General features: G+C 37.3%; 1 protein-coding gene across 2 annotated transcripts in view; it reads right to left on the bottom strand.

Annotated features, from left to right (window-relative positions):
* PCLO (piccolo presynaptic cytomatrix protein) overlaps positions 1-22,454 on the bottom strand; it is a 353,249-nt gene that overhangs the window by 109,761 nt on the left and 221,034 nt on the right. For both annotated transcript variants that reach the window (XM_065648563.1, XM_065648554.1), the window contains one exon: positions 11,604-11,729. In XM_065648563.1, the coding sequence (XP_065504635.1) occupies positions 11,604-11,729 (126 nt within the window). The remainder of the gene's footprint in view (positions 1-11,603; positions 11,730-22,454) is intronic.

Genomic DNA, 22,454 nt, shown 5'->3' with positions numbered 1-22,454 from the left:
GAAAATTATTTATTTATTCTTCAGGTTCCTTTATTCTTTTAACTGAATAATAAAATCACTGTTAAATTAGATTAGGACAGAGCAAAGTACAGCCTAGCTAAGCATCTCCTCTGAAAACAGTTGATATCAGAGGTTTTAGAAGTTTTTTAGAAAACCTTGGAAAATTCTGGAATTAACTTGCTTACACTTTTTTTTTTTTTTTCTCAAGTATCTCCAGAGATTGGTTGATTTAGTTTAAGTAATTTAGGAAATATCTTGTTATTCTCTTTTTCCTCTCTGTCTACTACCCGACACTTATAAAAGGCACAGGTTTTATTGTTGTGATTATGTCATTTATAAAAACACTGAAGTGAGTCTCTGTGACCAAGCATTCCAAATTTGTGCCCAAGCCTTACATATTACCGTGATCAAAGTCCATCTAAAAGACGCATAATGTTCTACTCTGAGAAGACCGACTTTCAGTAGTCCTTTCTTCACAGTAAATTGTTGATAGATGTTAATAATGTTCCTTCTAGCCCTGGAAGAATCAAATGTGCATACACCTATCTAGAAAATATTTTAACGTAGCAAGCAACGAAAGCAAGTATGCTTGCTGCAGTTCCTAGCTTTATTGGCAGGAAAATGTACTGTTTGTAAGCCTCTCCACTTCTGGGAAGTGTCTTGCAAAACAGCAAACACGCCAGATATTCAGTGACAGTGGTTATTTGTTTACCTGACTTGCAGCAGATCAAGCCCTGACTGGGGACACTTCATCTTGGGCCTTGAATCTTTGCTATATTTCACATCAGTACAGCACTCTGTGGAGTGCCAAAACTGGCCTAGTATTTACGGAAATCCACATTTCAGGAATGGGATTGAAGGTTAGAATTGCTATGTGTAGATGCAAAATGTTCCAATGCACTTTTTGGAGTCCAAGAGTGGTGAAATTGTCCATAAGGACAAAGCCATATTTTACCTGTACCTCAAGATGACCCTCACTTTGATTTCACTGGACTTTTTTCACAATAAAATCCCATCAAACCATTAATCTGCTGGTTTCAGCCCACAATAGTCTGCATAATAGGAAACAGAATGATGGTATTTTTAGCTTCCCAGTTCACTAGGAAGCCACTATCAAACAACACAGTTCAGCGGTTATGAAAAAAGACTTTTTCATGCTGCAATAAGATTTTTCCTCTTGGAATGCCCATATATGTGAGCCCAAGTATGTATTGTTCCTTAAAAACATCAAGCAAAAAATTATTGGTTTTGTTTTATGAGATGTGCTCCAGCGTGCCTAATGTAGGCAGTTAGCATCTAAATTTTACGCTGAGTCAGTTCACCTAAAAGAAATACCTAAGGTTCCTGTGCAGTTAATAGAGGCAGGAGGGTGCTTTTGATGACTTCCACTGGTAAAACAAATGGGCCTTGGTTTAAGTACCAAAGGATTTACATTTGTCTGGTTTCTTTGTAAATCTGCTACACAGAAGCCTGTCCTTGAGAGCAGAAGACAATAAACAGAGCAATACAGGCACATAGTTTTGATGCTTCGAGCTGAAATTCAGCTCCCTTTTAGCACCCACAGCAAGTAATTGCCATGCAAAGGGGCAGGTACAGTTTCTATGTGTCTCCCTGCATTTGTTATTTGGCTGTGCGTCAGGTATAACCTGATCTCGTGACTGTATCTCCCAGTCTCTCTCTACAGGCCCAGACAGGCTGCCTTTGTTTGACTAAAGCTGTAGCTGTCTGGGCCTGTTTGAGCTTTGACTAAAGCTCCCTGAACGTCCTGGGCCCGCTAACTAAAACCATCTCTATAGCTGAGATTCACCTCTGTGCCCACAGAGCTGGGTTTGCACTCTGTTTTTCTCTCCAGTGTTGGCCAAATAAGAAAAGTCACAGCCTCCCCCTTGTCACTTCTGCCAGTGTGTACTGGGAATACAAAAGTAGAAAATACCATTGCATCTTCTTACAAATCTGCATCAATTTGATTTTAATACAGTGTTGTACCATATTAAATAGTTACTGTCTGGCCTGCAACCATGTCTCTGATGTAAGAATGGACATACCATACTAAAAATACTGAAAGAAGGAATTAAACTCTTTTATGGTGACAAATGAACCTTAATACTACTCACAGTGTCAGAACATAGCAAGAACTATCCAAGAAAATTGGGGAATGACTGGAACCACATGGACAGGTGATATCTGTCAATGTCAGAGGCAGAAAATCAAAGCAACTATGATCTTTATGATCCTAGAGGACACCAGAGAGCTGTATGGTCCTGGTCAGAGCCAAGGGGAAATTGTTGTGGGCAGCCTCATGACAATGCTCCACTGCTGTTTGTGCTGTGCTCAAAGAAATAGGGTGTCAGGCACATCCTCTGGAAGCAATGAGGACTTTTCCCAAGAAGTATGTAGGTTTTCTTCCTAACATGAACTATCCATCAAGGTCTTGAATAATTACAGCTGTCAAAAGCAGTGTCTCTGATAATCACTAATTGCATAGCTCCACATAAGTGCTTTACAACAGCTAGTAGTGCCTTCTAATATGATCTTAGTGGAATGTTATTGAAAGCCAGTTATAACACCAATGACATCTTCTCCAGTGATCCTCCACGATTTGTGTTACAAACTATCTGATGAATGCTTTCAGCCTGACCTCTGGGATTGTTCTTCACTTCATTACCTCTGGAACTCTAGTGATTTCGTCTGCATCTACTCACTGCTTGAAGCATCCAGGTTATTTTGCTTGTCTCTATAAATTAGACTTACCTCTCTAAGACTAAAGAGAAACTCCTTAAAGAGATATTTTGATTCAGTTATTTATTTGTTATTAAGAGCCCAATTTCCCTGTGCAATTTTTACAACAGGGCTTTTCCTGCAAAACTGATTTTCAGAGTTCTTGATCCTAAAGAAAGTACAATATATACTAGCTTACATGGTGCATAACAGGGCTAAATGCAGGAACGAAAAATCGGTAACTTGTGTTTTGCAAGAAGCCAGATCTTTACTGGTCCTAACGTGAATTAATTTAATGCTTATTCCTCATAGCTTTAAAAATTTTATACATGCTCCATGAGTTTTCTATTATCTTCAGCTTTAGATTACATTAAAAAGATCCTGAATTCTCAGTCTATACAGCTGCTCAACTACTTGCTAGATCCAAGTTACTTCTAACAGCTGTTATCAGTGTTGATTTTTATTGCAGGAAAATTAAATATAGAGCAATTACAGTGCTAGGCAGAAACATTACAAACTCCTATTACCTGCTTTATCTCATTAAAACAGATATTCTAGGCATACAAGAAGTTTTCTGATGAAGTTTCCTTGCAAAATCCCAGTTGTATTTTTCTGCTACCATAAGATTAAACTAAATCTCCATAAACTACATGGCCTATACTGTGAAGCACAGAAAAGTATTATTTTCTACTTGGTTTTCAACTGCTACAAAAGAGATTTAGTAAATAAAGTTGCAGAGAGTGTTACAATAACCAGCTCTCTCAGATTTCCATGTCAAACATTCATACTGCAATTCTTTCTTCCCCCATTTCCTTCTGTAAGCCCCACAGAGGTGGTAAAACAATTCTTGTTCCTACTGGTGATTCTGATTTCCTTCTCATATCTCAGCAAATGGCCAAACTGGACTCTCCGTACAACTCACCTCTTACCACAATAAGAACAGAATCGAGACCGCTATCTGTGATATTGCATATGAAATTGCTAAAGCAGTGTGAGAAAGCTTCCTTGCTTCCTTCTTTCTAACAGATAAAAGGTTAATTGTAATATGTAAATGATACACCTTGCAGGGGTATTCTTTCTACCACATTTTTAGAATAATCTTTCCTTTAAAAAAAATCTAAATATTTTAAAGTAATTTTCTTATATGCTGAAGGTCCATAGCCACAAGAACAACACTGCACACTTGATTACTTATTTGATAGAAGTGCAAGGCGGAACAAAATATATAGATGAGAGGAGCATAAGTAGCAAGACTTACAGCTGTTGGGGGGCATTTAGGGGTTTGTTTAGATTAAATCCTTCCTAAAGAGCTTTAGGGCAAAGCTTTCAATTGAGCTGTGGCATTATCTGTTAGTTTATGCATACTTCCTTTGATAAAGTGAGTTTCTGCTGGGACAGATAAACCTGAGCCTGTAGCCCAGGAGTTATGTTGAGAGCAAGCTCTCCTTTCTTCTAACCCCACAGAATAAGCATGGACAACACAATAAATCACTAAGACTAATGCTCAGAGAACAGGGTAAAGTTAATTCTTTGTTTTCTCCAACGCAGTCATAAATTAAAGCAGTCAAACTGCAAAATGGAAGTGCAGGATGGAAAGACTGGATCAGGTCTTAAATGACCAGAAGTAAAGTATTTGAGAATTCTTCCTCCCTTCTTGTGTTCCTTTTAATTTCTTTTCAGCATTTTCCAGCTTCATCATGCTATCTACTGTCTGCCAGGAGTGTAGTTATCAGAGGGACTCAAGAAGGGATTCTGGCTCTTCTATTTCTTCATCTTCATGGGTAATGGAAAATATCTTTTCACTGTGATGCCCCAATCAATGTTTCTAATTTTAGCTGGCTAAATAGCAAGCAGCACTCACTACAGTCTTTTAAAACTCAGGAAGATCTGGTGCCTGTTGCGCTTCCCACCTATAGATAATGAAGATCAGTCAGTGTTACACTTGAGCCTGTCTATAACTTGGGGCGAAGAGGGAAGGGGCAAGAGGAGTAGGGGAAGGATGGTGACTTACTGCTTTTGTTCTGGTTTTCCAAATATTTAGGTGTCCATGACCATTCCAGCCACATTCCATTTTCAAGCAACATCCAAAGCATGTCTATGATATGGTATGAGACAGTTTTGATAAGATGGACAGCCATTACACATGCTATTGCCTTTGCAAAAGACCTTCTGAAACTGGGTCTAGTCTTGTTATTCAGTACTCAGTGCTATCCAAACTAGTTCAAAAGTGCCTCAAACAAGCTGCAGAAAAAATGGTCTTAATGTTTTCTTTCTACTTCTTTCATGGACTGGTCAATAATCCAGTTGCATGTCCCATGTTTCTTCTGAGAGGACTTAAATTGTGTGTTTTCAATGCCAGTAAATAATATGCTTTAAGATGACAAGGACTTACAAACTTGAAAAGTCATGATTAAAAACTTATGATGTGAAACACATGAAGGGAACATCCCTGGGCATGGCTGAGCTGAAACAGCTTCTGGAAGCTGACTAGTTGGCACTTTTACCTGGAGGAGTAAGAAAGCTGCTTGTATGCAAAGATGTTATTACTCATAACCTAGGAAATACTTTGCAGAAAAGAGAGTGATGCTAATATTCCAACAACCTCTATCCAACATTGCTTATGCTCAGATTCATATTACTTATATTAGACAACCACAACACAGTTAATCATCTCTCTAGATTGGCCATCTCCTCTCTAGTTGCTCATCAGCCTTATTTACATTCCTCTCAGAGGAAGTGTTGTAGGTATTATAATAGTATAATAGTATAAATACTCAAGATATTTTTCTCCAGTTAATGCAGACTGTGTGTCCTGGAATAATGAAGAGCTGTGGTAATAACACTTGGAGCTATATAGATGAGGATCCCAGTGACCCTGGGTTTTCCTTTTCTGTCTTCAGAGAAATTTCCCAGTACACATGCTTCTGTGGGGAAGCCTGAGGCTAGGAGATGCTTGAAGTGGGCTACGTCAGAAGCCAAAGTCCACACCATGGGTGAGAGCTGTAGAGCATCCCTGTTAAGGCAGACTTCTGACGGGAAATCCTGGGTCTGCCTCCTTCTTCAGAGAAGGAAAGGTGGGGACCTTGGCTGATCTCTGAAGGCCACGGCGGTAAACCAAATATGTCTTTGCTCCTTTTTCCTATCCCACTCTGTTTTGGGTGGAAAATATCTCTCACTGGTCTAGATGCTTCCTTGTTTTGCCAGTCACAGCATGGTGTTTTGGTACATACCATTCATCTCATATGTCAGCCCTGGTGTGGAAAGCTGTATGGTGGCAAACAGTGGACAACATGTTTCTCCCCATATTGGCTTAACATCTGTGAGGAAGTGTTGTCTTTGGCACTGTAGCCATGGTCCATGGCTTCAAGAGATAATAAGCTATGCCATCTCATGACAGTCCAAGGGAAGGCTCTTAGTTTCAATGGGAGGAATGTTTCTAATATTTCTTGCGTCTCATATTAGGGCATTAATTAGAGAGAGAGGGAGTGAGCTATGCACCAAAGGTCTTCTTACAAGAAGCAATTGAACAGTGCCCTCAGACACATGGTGTGAATTTTGGGGTTGTCTATGCAGAGACAGGAGTTGGACTCGATGATCTTTGTGAGTCCCTTGCAACTCGGGACATCCTATGATTCTATGGAAAGGAAATCGTGACACTTAAATATGTAAGAATATGTAGGACTTTCTACAGAAGAAGAAAGAGTGAATAAATAAGGATAAGAGGAATGGGGAGACTTCAGTCTTATTTCAAGAAAGCGTCTTAAAGTTCTGAGATTGCACTGTTTTCTGAAGATGAAAGAGAGCTCTGACATTCCCCATAAAGACCCACTAATTCAAAACACAGGAAACTGTATTTTGAATTAGTGGGTCTTTATTGGGTATGTCAAACTGGCCATGCAGCCTGGGAAACTTCTAGCATAATTAAAGGCAATCAACCAATTTGGAAAACTGACCATCTGCAGGTGAATCTAAGGCTAAAAGATATTAAGTACATTTAAGAACTCATCATCAATCTTCACTTTGACGCTGAGGACATTGGAAGTGTTTTTGCCTACTCTTGGTACCTGTCACCAGGCTGCAGGTGGCTCTTCTCAGAGGACCTTCACAGTGTTTTGAGGAGTAATGTTTCTTGCATCCTAAGGGAAGCAGTGATTCATTTAGATCAAAACAAGTGCCTAAGGATTGGACTGCGGGACAGGACACCATTAACTACCACAGAACTCTCAAATGGCAGAGCATTTTCTCTTCTCTGACCTACTTCACAGCTTTATCAGGGTGGTATTATCCTTCCATTGTCTGTTTGCACATCAGGTAGTTTTTCTGGTAATATTATTGGACTAGCTCCAGGATGAAGAAGCTTAAAATATCCTTGTATTATGAATATTTTTATTAAATTATAAAGCGCAAAATCCAATGAACTGAATAGCATGCCTCTTTGCTAGCACGGATTGCTTATATACAAAATTCTACAGTGAAGCTTTGTGACTCATAAGGTAGGTGGCATCCTTCCATGTTATGCCAGAAATGTTACATTATTATATTTGGTATAAAATAGAAACCAGGGATGCTATTTCAGTATTTTTAAGAAGAGTTTTCATCTTTACTGTATAAGATTTTTCTGTTCTTAAGTTTGCGAAGATATTATTTAAATGAAGCATAGATATTAAAAATAAACATGCACACATAAAGCCTCAGACAAGGTAACAAAAATCTGATCAGTGTCATGGTTGGTTTTGAGAGGAGTGACACCAAAGGCATTAAGAACACCACTGATTAAGTCCACATTAGCTTTTAGACCATGCAGGATCCTTAGAATTGCCAGGAGACTGGCAAGTCAGGGAATCTCTTCAATCTTTGTGAATGTCAGTTGGCTTAAGCATTGCAACACAGTATGCTTGGCTGACTGAAAACCTGGAAAAAAGACACCCATGGTTCACCAGTTCCCAGGCTCTCCAGTCAACCTGTTGAAGTGGTCCAATAAGACAACTTAAATGCTGAGGGCATCCAGCAAATTTGTAACAGTTGGTAAAACACATCAATATTTTATTTCTGCCCTTTACCTTAGGTTCCTCTGTTTCTGAAAAATGCTGGCAATGTAAAATGCCATTCGCCCAGTAGATTTACCAGGTGGAATATGACTGAATAGTTTCTGTCAACACAAGAGGGAGCACAGACACATCTATCAAATTGACACAGTCCCTGCACTTGATGAGTTCAGTGGAATGAGTCTTCCACCTCCAGTTTTCGTAATGCCAATGAATGATGAATCAGAGATATTTTTGACATCTGAAAGCAATTCAAGGTGAGAGAACCAAGAAGACTGGTATTTGCCAGTCAGAACTATAAATAAACTTTTCAGCACTAAGACTCCTCCGAAGCTATTTAAATAGGCTAAAATATGGACTGCTGTTCCCTAAGGAAAGGAATGCTATCTGTATTTTAAAGTGTGTCATTTCTTCATAGACGCGGGCATAGATGCAGTCATGCAGACAGCAAGTAGGACTTTGCCTACAATCACAGTAAATCTGTCCTTGTTCCTTATCCTATAGATAGGATTTTTAGACCTGACCCAGTGTTTTCTGGGTTTAGAATTAGAGAAATTATTTAAATTGATGGGACTTCTCACAGTGAATCATGTTCTTAGAAAGGCTAATGAGTCACGAGGTTAGCTTGTAATGACATTAGTATACATTTAGTTGATGACTAGATATATACTCTAATTTGAAGTCATATAGCATTTTGGCAGAAAAAAATGACTCATGATTACTATACAAATTATTAATATGTAATTTTCATTTATAGATAATTACATAAAGTTTTCCACATGTGATCTGAGAGACAGCAAATAACTTGAAAAAGAAGTTAAGGGTAGCCTCTATTTTCAGTCATAGAAGTATCAGTGATATCGGTAACATTAGCAGTTTGGCCAGATTTACACAGATCAATATGAGAATGATTGAAGATCTCAATGAATTTCTTCTGAAGGGTAGAGATTAAATTTGCATCAGCCATATTTCCACTAAAACAAACAAACAAACCTAACAGTGGAGTAGCCATATATTCTTTGGTGATCTGTGATAGCCATCTAAAACAACATAAAAAGTAAACTAGACACAAAGGCAAGATTTAAAAGGTAAATTACAGTAAGGGGAAGTTTCTCTTGTATGCTATAGTAATAGTACATTCTGAATAAACCATTTTTTTCTCTCTGACAGAACATTTACACATCAATAGTAAAACACATTCTGGGACATCGTGTGGACAAATTCTACAGATTAAGTATAGTGATTTTGATGGAGTTGATTTATGCCAACATACTCAAGTCTAGGATATGTTAAAGGTCAGACCAGAAACATGACTGATCATATGACGGCAGAAGGAAACAAAGTAATAAATATTTTACCATCTTGTTCATATTTCTATAAAATATGAATAAACCTTCAAAATATATTATATGGACAGAAAAGCAAACTGCCATGTCTGAACTTCTCTTGTAGTTATTGTAAATCCAAGATGTTTTTGATTGCTGCTAAAATATACTTATATGGTGAATGAAGAACTACTTTAAACCTCAATGCCCAGAAAAGTTCCTGACAATAGAAACCAAAAGACAGAAGATAATTCCAAGCAGTAACTGCTCAGCCTCTTGAAATGTTTAATCTCAGGGAAATGTTAAATAACATTCTCCTCTTTATCTGTGTGGTACTGAAACAATGCATGCATGATCCAGCACAGCACTCTGTTGTATGGAGGGAGCTGTCCTGGTTTTGTTAAAAACGAGACCAGTTTCTCTTTTAGTGAATTTTCCTTCCAGCTAAGTTCTTCTGAGTAACTGCACTTTTCTGAAGTTGGCTACATATTTTTGTAAACAGACATAGCGATAGAATGCAAGGTCACTGATAAGAATGCACGTGAGACAGGCGTATTTGCAAGGAGGGGCGAACTGAACAGGTGACTAAAATTGACCAACTAAGTATTCCATCCCATCCATGTCATACATCATATAAAGGTGGGAGATCACGAGGATCTCTCTGTCTTTGACTATGGCTGGCATCTAAAGAGGACCCTGCCTGCTGTCCCTGAATCTGAGGCCTAGTGACAGACCCTGCATCCCTGAATCCAATTCCGGTTTGCTGCAGAGTCCAACCCAGGACTTCTGAGTGCCTGCCCTGCAGCTGTCGGAGCAGCCCGCGCTGAGCTGTGCTGGGAATTTCAAGATTGGTTTTGTATATTTTGTATTATTTTCTCTATTTTATTAGGAGCATTAGTAAAACGTTTTAAACTTTTTCCAAATTGCAAGTCCTCTCTCTCTTTGCCTCTCTTAGCCCTGCTATTGCCTTTTTTTGGTGGGGAGGGCTGAGGTGGGGGGAGAAGGGAGGGGGTTAACAGAAAGCATCTGCCACAGTTTATTGTTGCCCTGCATTAAACGGTGACAGGAGCCAAAATAAATACTCATTTCAAAACACAATAAAGTTGATTCCTTCATCATTCATTTGCAATAAATAACACTATCCTATCATTTCATGAGTGATACACTACGCATTAAATATGAATGGCAGAATCAACTCTATAGGGAAAAAGGGAAGATATTTTCATTGACAGATCATTTCTTCACTTAAACTTTAAATTGACATCAGTATATGTGCAACTTTTTAATGTATATTTTTAAAATATTGGCAAAGAAACCACCAAGGGTATAAAAAGAAGCAGGGAAAACATGAATGAAGGTGACACTGAATTGTAATACCTACAACATACTTAAATCATTCTTTGTGAATATATTTAACCAATTTACTCAGCTTTTTTATCTGTAAAGTACTTTTGCTTTAGTCGTGACTTCTGTTGCATGTTTGATATTCAATTAACTCATGTGAATTGAATTCTGCCTGAGAGAACTATTCCTCCTGCTTATCTTTTTCTTTTCCTGTATATCTGCTTTTATTAAAGAAATAAAAATAATTAGTTGAATTAATTAGAAACAAATGCATCGTGTTTTTGTCCATGGATAAATTGGCATATCAGGTGTATACAGACAGAAAACAGAAATAGAAAATAGTTATACAGAGAAGAGACCGTTTATGTCATTATGGATAGAAATAATTTTTTATTAGACAGAATTATCACTTTTGTAATAATCCTAGAAAATTTAGAGATAACTAAGTCAAATTCATTTCATCTAGCTTTAGTTCTCTAAAGGATGATGCGTAGTACAATGCAGTCTTCTTAAAGTCAATTAAATGAGGAAGACACTCCTAGTTGTTGAAACAGAGTTCTGTAATAGATTAAATCAGTTGCCCATCTGTACATGCCTCTTTTTCTCTGTTGCCTGTTGAGGCAGGTTGGATGACTAAAACTGGAAACCTGAAGTTAGGTCAGATAAATTCAGTCAAGCCTGAATTTAGGGAATGTTTAAAAAAGTGCATGTAACTGAGAGAGAACTGGATCTGTGATCCCTTTTACCTCTGCAACTAAGAAATGTAAATAATCTCAGACATAGGTGTCTAGATGATCAAGCCAGGTTAAAGATCTTCAAAATAGCATGTCTATGATGTATGTTGACAATATATGTCCATGATATACAGTTGGACTCTAGTCATATTGTCTTACCCCCACTACAGACACCATGTTGGCATAGATTACTGAAGACATGCCAAAATACTGCTCATCATGACAATTCTCTTTGGCTATAGAAGTCACATCCTATCACTCCTTTTCTCCTTTGTCACGACTTTAAGACCCATGGAGGTTTAGAGGGGCTCTCAAATGCCCCACACTCCTTGCACAAGATTACACCTCTTGTGCAAGAGAAAATGTATATTACAGATAATTCTACCGAACTTCCGACTCTCTTATGGTTCAATTTTTTGATAACACATTTATCTTACCCTCTATCAGCTTCCCCGTCAGCTCTGCATTGCCTCCAGGCAAGATCTTGGCAATGTAAGCTCCAATTTCCCCACTGCTTCCTGGAATTTCTTTCCCACCTACAACTCGGATTCCCAGTCCATTGCCTGTGATCAAAAGAAAGAGAAAACTTTAAATGGAGGTAAAGCAATGAATAATTCACCAGAAAGAAAGGAAGAGAACAACTCATTAGAGGGTACTGAAGGATGTTATCAATAACTTCTGGCTGTGGTTGGAAGATTAAGGTTAGCTGCAGTCCCTACCAGCACTTTCCCAAAGATTTAACTTCGGTTAGAAACATTTCAACATAGGAAAAGATCTTGAGTAAATATTGTATGAATGACATCACACAAATAACTAGTTCACTTTAAAATTGCGTTGAAACCAATCCGATCTTCTTCTGATAGCCTTAGTCTGCTGCAAAGGGACTATTTGCATGGCAAAACTATTTCAAGCAAACCATAATTTTCAGTATTAGTTAAATTGCATCGAAGTGCTAGAAATCCATGTGAAACGCAGATTCAAAGGATAGCTTTATCATACGCCTAAAACATGCAGTTAATTTAATCGAAAAATATAGTAGCTGCCCTTTCAGAATTACGTAAATATGGAGACAGACGGGGATCATTAAGCTCCAGTTGCAAAGCAGGCACATTTACATGAACCTATATTTGGCAGATGCTATTATTTTTATTAAATATTTGCTTTTAATTGATATCTTTCACATCAAAGGATGTATAAATCATCACAATTGAAAAAGCCGACAACTGCTCTCTGTAAGGCATCATCAAATCTAACATATTTTCTCCCTTTTTTAAAAATTACAAAGATGAAAACATTTTGATCACTATGATTATTTTAGCTGGAGAGAAGCCAAGCATTAAGCTCCCTTTTGTATAAGACAAGGAGAGTGAAAAGAAAAGCTTAAAAAATAACCTCATAAAGCTAACTTTATGCATTACAAATTTTTCATGCTACCTTGCTTTTTTTAAAAAATACCTCCCATACAAGAAAAGCAAATTACTTCTTTGAAGAAACAGAAGATTTCATCTGAGATGATTTGCACTTTGATGCAGGAATGTAAAGGCTGATTTTCCCACCTTCATTGTAATGGCTAAATAATTAATTTTCAATTTCTTAATTTAATAAGCCAAACCTGCTGAATGATTAGACTAATCAACTACAGGCAGTTCATCACACAATCTCTTTTCAAAGCTTTATCTTTTTAGATTGAGGCTTTTCCTTATAATCATATTAGTGTATGATAAGTCAGCCCTGAGTTTGTTTTAGAAACAAGATAGCCATATTGAGCTTATGGCCAAGAAAGTTTCCACTGGTTTTTCTATCCTAGTTTAACTACATCTATATCCTTTGTGCCTCACCTTTCCTCATAATTGTGTACTAGACATTTTCCAAAAAATGAATGAATTGAATGCAGATAGCTTAAAATATCATAACTCGTATGCTTTCTCAGATACCTTTTCCCTTGTTTTTTGATATTTATTTACGAAATCTTTGAGTCTTTATTTCCATCTCTCAGACTACTTTGATGTAACCAGACATTCATCTTTCAATTTCAGATTTTTCAGATTAATGAACTACTGTTTTCTCCCTTAGAAGACACAGGAACAGTTAACCATCAGAAAGTGAATCACTGTGCTTTGAATGAGAGAGAGAACCTTTCTGAACTCTTGAGTATTGATTAATATGGAAAATATCTTCAGGAAAAACATCTCTTCAAAGGGAATTTTGCACATTTAAGATCCAATTCTTTTTAGGATGCTTCAAAGCTAGAAGACTGGTAATTAATTGCAACTATTTTTACTGATCTCCCAAGGCTATGATCCTACTCTCCTATGTAATCTTCACTAAAGCCTTAAGATGCAGCACATTAGGCAAAAATAAAGCCTCCCAAAACCCCAACAAACCAAACCCAAAAAGTCTAATGTTAAAATTTAACAAGATAGATCATTCAAATTAATTGGTTATACATTTTGATAAACAAATATGGATACTAAATCATTAGAGTTAGCTTGTGAGCCATTGATTTTTACAGCTGGAAATCCAAACTTAGAAGCTATAACGAAGATTTCAAGTATCCAATAAATGAAGAGTTGCTTGCTTTTGAGAGAAATTCATACTTAGAGAAAAATATTAATAAAATTAAATGGCCAATAGCTTTTTTGCTTTTTGGCAATTAACCTACTTTGTGACTTTCAAAAGGATATTTTAAGCATATTTCACTTGTCATTTTGTATCCTTCCAGACATCACAAACTGTTCCAGTGATGCATATTCATTATATATTTACATATATACATACATACATATAATGCATATTTGAGTAGACATCAACAACTTGACACTAACAAATTCTGTCATTGGTGACCTGGCAAGCATCAATGCAAAACTATTTTAAAAAATTATCATGCTCTTTTCCTTAACTCCACCATTAGGTACTTTGTGTCCAATTAGACTTATTTATTCTGAACTCGTGTAGCTCAATGTTTCTCAGACCACTATGAAATCATACCCTCTGGTATATTTTGCTGTGTCAGAGTAACACCACAGCAGAAAGACTGGAAACATGACTCAGCTGATACACAATAATTTGTTCTGCTGGACTAGACTGACCATAACCAGAGCTCTGCAATTACAATTCAGTCATTTTTCTGCATTACAGAGATAATAAAGATCAGATTGCTCCCAATCTGTTGCTGTTACTCTGGTCGCATGGAAGTTGATGAAAACTTATCATCTTTTTACTACTCAGCTGAGCAGCTCCACTATAGCCATTTGAGTATAAACAGCCTAGATTTCCTGGAACTATTTCAGCATCTAAGCAATTATTACATTTGCCTTTCCAAACAAATGTCAATAAACCCTTACATAAGTTACACGCTAAAAAAAAAAGAAAAAAATAGTAGAGAAAAACTGAGTAATTCAAGGCACACCAGGCTTTTGCTGGTGCTGGTGGTTCTGCCTTTACACAAAGGTGAAAATTAAGTTTCCTGGGATGTCTTCTGTTATAAAAATAGATAGAATTTCAGCACCAAATGCAGGGACTGATATTGTTTGATTATTAGCTAAGTCCCTTATAGTAGCAACAACTTCAACACAGGCAGAATGTAAGCACGTGACCCAGAAGCTCTGTGCAAACACTATTCATGTGCTAACTCAAATATTTCCTCTGGGCTAATTTTTCAAAGTATGAAACCATTTGTATGTCTAATTAGAACCACAAAGAAAGTAAAGAAGCAATTAGAATGTACAACAGATTTTCAGTAATCATACATGAGTTTGTGCGATTTGGCATTGGAAACTGTAAGTATGAGTGTCAGCAGCAATCTGGCTCTTATCACAGCTAGAAATAGAGCTATATGAATTTTTAACAGACATTTAGGTGACTGAATTTTTAAGAAATATATTAAATACTGCTAGTGATTTGGATTTTTAAGTGCATAAGAGCATGCCCTCCAAGATTGTAGTTGAAAATCACTGTTTATTTCTGTAAAACTATGGTTGTTCTACCACCTTTGGATATTATGTGCTTTGAACTTAAAACTATACAGAAGTAAAAGGGGAAAATTTGAAATGGGCCTAAACTGAAAAATGCAGATGAGAGCTACAATGCCGAGTATTCTGAAATGGAAGATATGTTTAAACCTCAAAATAAAGATTAGGTGTTGTGTTTCAGGTCCATGTGCTGATACACAGACATACCACTGAGGGAGGAAAAAAACACAAGTCCAAATACGGTTTTCATCACTTTCTAACAACGCTTTCGAAAACAAAATACAAAACCAGAAGACTGAATTATAGCAAAGAAGCATAAGGGTGACCTTTTATGGACAAGGTCCAATTGTAGCAATCAGAAAAATGCATGAGGATAGAGAATGAAAATGAGATGTTAGGCATGAAAGACTTTGCAATGTGCCAAAATACCATGCTATAGCAATGAGAACATATCAATCAAATCAAACAATACGAAGTCTTCCAACTCAATTTGGCTGTGAACAGAGACAGAACATACCTTCCTTCAGTGTTAATTTACTAGAGGTTATCTCCCCATTCCTCCTCCAGCCTTATCTAGACCAGACATATGCATGGTGCTGGTAGACCCTTATCTGCTGGAACAATTTTACACCATGTTCCATTGTCTGTATGAAACAGAATTGTTATCCACAGAAAAAAAACAACGATGACTTCTCTTTGGAGAGTTCAGACTGAAAAGACCCATGAAGAAATGCAAGGTATTTATTTAAACATCATAGTAGTGATAAAGCTATCTGTAAAGTCTGGAGAACAGATGGAAATGAAACATGTCAAAGCAAACAAAACCAAGTTAGATCAGACACTAGGAAAGCTGCAGGAAAAGTAATGTGTATAATAAAATCCAAGCTAAATTTTTAGTTGCATTATTATCCCTATGCAATTCTCTGGAATACCTAATGTGATGATCCATATCAGAGCTTGGTGGACTAGATAGGTACATTTTCAAGATTGTACTCAGGAGAATGGTTTTGGTGCTTTCTAACAAAATTAGCTTAAATGAAGTTGTTTCCTAGAATCATGATTAAGTCTACTCAGTTATTGCACTTCTTGGCCACTGGCAATTAAAGCATAAAATATACATGAAGCCGAATCCTGAACTGATGAAATTCAGATCTATTCCAGTTGTTTTAATAGCACAGCATTAATTTATATCAGCTGCAAATCTGCTTCATGCTGATTTGCACACTAGTTATCATCCTGAAGGATCATGAAGTGTTTTACGAATTAGCATCTTGGAGTACTTATCATATCTACTTGAAAATAAGACACAGGTCTCTTCCTTTTGGATGATTTGTCGCATCAGAATTTATGGTGTGATCTATGGCAGACTGTAGCTTTAAATCTACAAAAAACCTGTAGGCACTGAGATTCATCTGTGTTTACTGATAGACACCAGTGGCTCAATAGATGCCACTGACTGACACCTGAACTTCATTGTTTAAAATGTTAGTTTTGAACTCTCCCATCCATATCAGCTTGGTATTTAAGAAGCAGAGACAGAATTAATGTAAATATAATAGGATATAATATTAAACAATACCTAAAACATGTAGATGTATATGCTAGTTATAATACATAAACAAAAGCCTTTAGGAAAAGAGTAGTTGCCCATTAAATGCAAAGAAGCAATCACTGCTTCACAAAGTGGCTGAACCACAGACTATTGGAAGCTGTGAGAATATTGTACTGTGTTTACCCTGTCCTTATATTCTTAAATATCTTCTGTCAGAGCTATGATGAAGGGCTAAATGAACCTTATGTCTGACCTAGAAAGACTGTTCTTATGTTTAATAAATTTTGGAAAATTTTGCTATCTTCAATAAACAGTGATGATTATTACATCTGCTAAAAATCTCATCCAGGGTGTTGCATAGACTTATCCAACATACAGTCATGCTAAGAAGGAAGCAAGAAACACATTCCTCTCCTACATTTTGCATTACTTTTTCAGTAAACACAGTGCTGATATTTGGGGAGCATAACGGCTATATCTATCATAAATTCTTTTTATGAGGCTGGTAAACTGAAGGATAGGGTTAAGAGGAAACAGAAACATGACTCTGTCCTGTCACCTATTAGACAGTAGTTCACGCTATCCATGCAGAGTGCTGATGCTATCTTAAGGTATGTCAATGGTGACACTGTTTTCTAAAACATATACATAAATGCAGGCATAGTGACCTTATTTGCTGTAAACTTATACTCTGCAGCAACTCAAGATCTGCAGCAACTCAAGACTTTTTAGCAAAGACCAGTCTTGGTCTTGTCTTCAGGGCTGCATTAGTCAAAACTTGTTCTGCACCCTTCTCCATCTGTTCTGAACTTTCTCTCCCTTCTTTGTCACTGTGTTCTTGCCCATACAGCTTTATTTAGTGAGCAGTCCTGTATCTAAGCACATACACACTCTTTTACTATTCCAAAATTGAAGGAATTTTAAGCAAGTCACAAAATAGCCTAGATTTACAGATCTTAATAGTTCTAGCTAAGTGCAGTGGTGACAAAGATGTTCTTTAGTATTAACGTCTCTTGTTTTGACTTATGTCCATTTCCTCTCATCTTCCTGCTGTGTATCACTGTGAAGAGCCTGGGTCCCTCTTGTTGATAAGCTCCTTATCAGTATGGGGCAGCTGCTATTAGGTGTCCTTTTCAGGCTGAACAAGACCTGGCCCTCAACTGCTGCTATCAGGGCAGGTGCTGTAGTCCCCAATCAGTCTCCCCCTCAGTGGCCCTCTGCTGTGCTTTCTCCTGTGTGTCAATGTCTTTCTTGTACTGGGGGTGAGGTGTGGGCAACACTGAACACAGTCTAGACACAGTCTGACATGTGCTGAGTAGAAGGGGACAGTCACTTCCTTTGATCTACTGGCATGTTCCTCCTAACACAGCCCAGGACGCTGTTGGCCACCTTTATTGTTAAGGCACATGATGTGAAGGTGGTTATTTATGAAGTCATCTTCTACACACCTGCTCCCCAGCCAGTATCATTGCACAGGGCTCTCTGTGTTTGTCCTTGTTCAGCTTCACAAGGTTTCTGTCTTGGTCCCTCTGAATGGCAGCCCTGCCCTCAAGTGTATTCCCTCAATTTGATGTCATCTGCAAATGTTACAAGAGTGCACTCCATCACCTGCTCCATGTCCCTAATAAAGATATTAAACAGTCCCACGACAGGGTCTTCTGTGGTACTCGTTATCTGCCTCCAGGAAAAGCATGGGCCATTAATAAGCGCCCTCAAAACCCAACCATCTAACCAGTTTTTTACTCATCTAGTTACGCAGACATCCAGAACTTCACATCCTAATTCCAGGTTAAAAGTAAATGTAAGAAAATACCTAAAGTCTAAAGTCTCTCTCAGCTGGCTGCAATAACATAATTTCAGTCTAGTTTCACAAAAATGTAAAGATTCTTGTGACAATGCCATAAAACCCTATAATACATAAAAGGCAAGCTTTAATCTGTTCAGCCAATGTCAGCCAATCTTTCATGGCTTCACTGTAAAAAAATCAATTTTTGTGATATTTTTAATGCTACAGTAATTGCTTTTAGCTCAAGCTTTTCATTAATGTTCCTCTCAACAAGGGGAAAAGGTGAATAGATTTTATTGATGTTTCCCACATAGTATAAGGTAGCCCTATCATCAGAGGAAAAGGATTTACATAAAGGATGCTCTGCTGGCATATCACAACTTAGTTGGTTTCTTATAAATCTAGCATATTAGTGATGTTTTAACAACTATTATTAACAAATAATAGTTCAGTCCTATGTGAATGCAGTAAGATTTGTAGCAGTAGTCTTTACATCTTGTACCAAAACTTCAAATCATTTGCTTTCATTTAGCTGTTTTGGAAGAGGATCTTCAGCTTTTGAAGTGATCTATATTTTGTTAAGAAAATATCAAGAAAACGCTTGGGGATTTAGCATGTAATTTCTCTCTTCTATGACTTCGTATGCTTGTGTTGTATTGCAGACTTCTTTGCATAATGTCCTGTTATTACAAATTCATACAAACTGCAGACAGGTGTGAATTTATGTAATTAATGAACTTCCAATAAATTTCTTAGAGCAGAGCAAATCTGCCTGATATCTGTGCAAATGTGTATTGGGAATGGTAAAACAGAAGCTACTCCACTCTATCACTTCCTTTGGGACAGGAGACACCATGGAGAGTGTACACACCATGGGGAACACTGACGGATCTTAGTCAACATTTTGAGGAACCTGTAGGAAAGATGATACTGCCTGCACTTAACAGCTACCCAGTAAAGCCCCTACATACTGCATAATTCCTCCTGAAGGAAAACCAAAGGAATATTGCATCCAAATGACTCTCTTGTACAAAGGAATCGACTGAAACCGTATTGCATGGAGATTTGCCATGAATGGGGAAGAATTTGTGGAATTACAAATTGTAAAATAGCATTATTTCAAAACAAGAAGTACCTGCAGTCCCTTAAGCCTTTGTAAAAAACGCTGAACTTTCCTTCTTTTTTCAAAGACAGTATCTGGTTTTGCTGTATAACTAATTTAAAACATTATAATATTCATTTAAATTACAATAAATAACTGAAGGAATTGTAGTTCCTCTGTTGTTAAAACTTCAAATTAACTTTTGACTCAGTGCTTGGAAAAGATCCCAAGTTGGCAACAGCAGAGGCAGAAGCTCATGGTTTATTCTCAGAAGAGCAGCTCTTCAGACTGTCCCTGGGAAGGATTGTGTGGCCATTTGACAGTCCATTTCTTACAACCAATCTGCTGATATGAGCTAGCTTTGTGTTTGGAAATATGAACTGTCTGCTAAGACACAGGTTGAGACCTTCAGGTCATTGCACATGCTCTTTTCCCGATGACATCAGTCACTACTGAATGAGGTTCAGAACTGCATCCATTCGTTTCTCATCTAAGTTGGGTTTAAACTCATGTCTTTAAGTAATCAAGTGCCTTACTTCTGTTGTACCCAGCTTAGGCTAGTAATAAAAAAAAAATAATTAAAAAAAATAAAAGGAAGGAAAAACATAGAAAAAACCAACTTTTCCATGTTTTAACATGGGGGAATTGACAAAATGATTTTTAGTTGTTTTTCCTTTTTTAAATAACACGCATAAATCTTGTAAGACTTGGTATGTCACATCTTATTTGTGATACACTAATTTGATTTCTCACACAAAATTAATATTTATTATAATAACTCAACCATGCAAAACAAAACCAGCATATGGATTAAGTGCATAGTAATTTACTAGTCAGCTTGTTGTTTGTTGAAATTAACTCCCCAAAATGCAGTGGGTTTTTTTGTCACAGGGATAAAGGTAATTTATTTAAATGCATAGCTTATTCCTTTAAACACTGCAGAAGAAGCTGTCTTTTCTCAGAAAATGGCATGTTCTCAAGTCAATGACTACTGCTGTCCAAGACATCAACATGCAGAAAAAACCCCAAATATTTTCTACAGAAATCAAAAAGACAACTTCCAATCTAACACACAAATTAGCACTTTTATATATCTTAAACTTCTGCCTAAACTTCTTTTAGAAAAATGTGGATTGTAGTGAATAAGGAGGCTGATTTTGTGTGTGTGTGTGTGTGTAGGAATTTCACGTAATTTTTGGGTGCCTATCCTCAGACAGCTTTGGCTTCAGCAGCCTTGACTGCCCAATGCCAATTTCACACCCTTTCTTGATGAACAGATTTCTTCAGGAACGAGAACACTTTCTGGCAAAATTGAGTTTATTTAAATCATATTTTGCTGACAACCCCTCTCCCCCAACTTCTTTTTACTGAAGCAAACAAACACGCAGGCATTGCGTGCATATTGCCTGTAAACAATATTAAAGTGAAAAAAAATCAGAAACAGAGATAATGAAAAGCAGAGATTTCACTCGGCAAAAGTTGCACCTCAGCTTAGTGCAGCGATCCTATGAGACAATCAGCACCTCAGAGTACCCTGCCAATCCATGAGGAATATTTTCTTCGCATCAGTGACCTGCAGAATCAGAATGTCTTAACCTTAATCATCCTGCAGCCAAAATGCCTGGGAGTGTACACATAGTGCACTTCAAAGACCTGTACAGATCTACGACTAGATAAACAGTGAATGGAAGGCAAAGATTCTCAAAATGTCCCAGCACCCTGCCCTGGAAAGTGCATCCACCTGAAAAAAGTGTTTGTGTCTAGCTGATGAGGAGTGATGTGGTCCTTCAGACAATCAGTCCTCTGCAAGTTTTTGGATTGTTCTATAGATTTTTTGTACATACGCCATATGTGTTCATCTCATCTAATTTAAGATGTCTGTCAGATAGAAATGGTAGTCTCACTTATTCACCTCATGGTCTTTTTACAATCAATAGAGAAAAATAGCCATAGCCAAAAGGTGATTTTTTTAAGCTATTTCAACATCTAATTAACTGTCTTTTGTAACTGCCTCGTTCTAATGTAATTATTAAACCTACGCATATTTTTGATAGCCAGCATGCAGAGAAGGGAGCAGAAGGGTCTCCATTTTCCTCTGAGAGTCATTAAGATAATTTATGCCTCACCTGCGAAGTAAAACCTTAAACTGACATTTCTGCATTATTAACTTTTACTAATGTCCTTGAAAAGTCATCTCGCCAATGATATGCATCCCTGAGTGTCTCATCTTCTAGCTCTTCATGAAAAAGACCTGACCTGCATTACTTATCTCCAAAACAGAGAGATTTCTGGTTTGGCTTCTGTGAATCTCCTCCTTACGTGCCTGCTTTCCTATTGGCTTTCCATGGGAACCTGGGGGCCTGACTTAACTGTGCCATTCACTGTGCAGTGATCTGTTTCTGCAGCCTTTTCCGGCTGAGAGCTGTTAAAACAAAATTGGACTTTTATAACCAGTAGACACATTGCCCTCTTAATTACCTCCACTCATCTTAAGATCATAGAATCATAGATCTTATTAGACATCCTTCGACAGATGTTCAGATGCTGAAAAATACATAAACAACTGAGCTGTCAAAAAAGGCTTCATGGAAAGTATTTTAAATACTCACACTAGTGCTTTTCAAATTAAGCTAGAGTGAAGGCATATAAACATGGAATATACGGTCTGTATCTCTACAAAATGTTTCTAACAAATACCAAAATGTGTTTGTGGCTTTTTTTTTTAATTTAGTAAACCTGAATGATATTAAGTTTTTTCTAAGCTTGCTGTTAAGACACTAACAGACATCTCTCCACCCCTTTATTTCCATTTCTGTCCTCACTTGCTGCCATATGACTTCACTGGAAAATCTCTGATGTTGTCTGGCTGTAACAGCT

Source organism: Caloenas nicobarica, chromosome 1 (genome assembly GCF_036013445.1).
Source record: "Caloenas nicobarica isolate bCalNic1 chromosome 1, bCalNic1.hap1, whole genome shotgun sequence".
NCBI classification, from domain to species: Eukaryota; Metazoa; Chordata; class Aves; order Columbiformes; family Columbidae; genus Caloenas; species Caloenas nicobarica.
The sequence above is the reverse complement of the archived record's forward strand: the minus strand, read 5'-3'. Positions and strand labels throughout refer to the sequence as shown.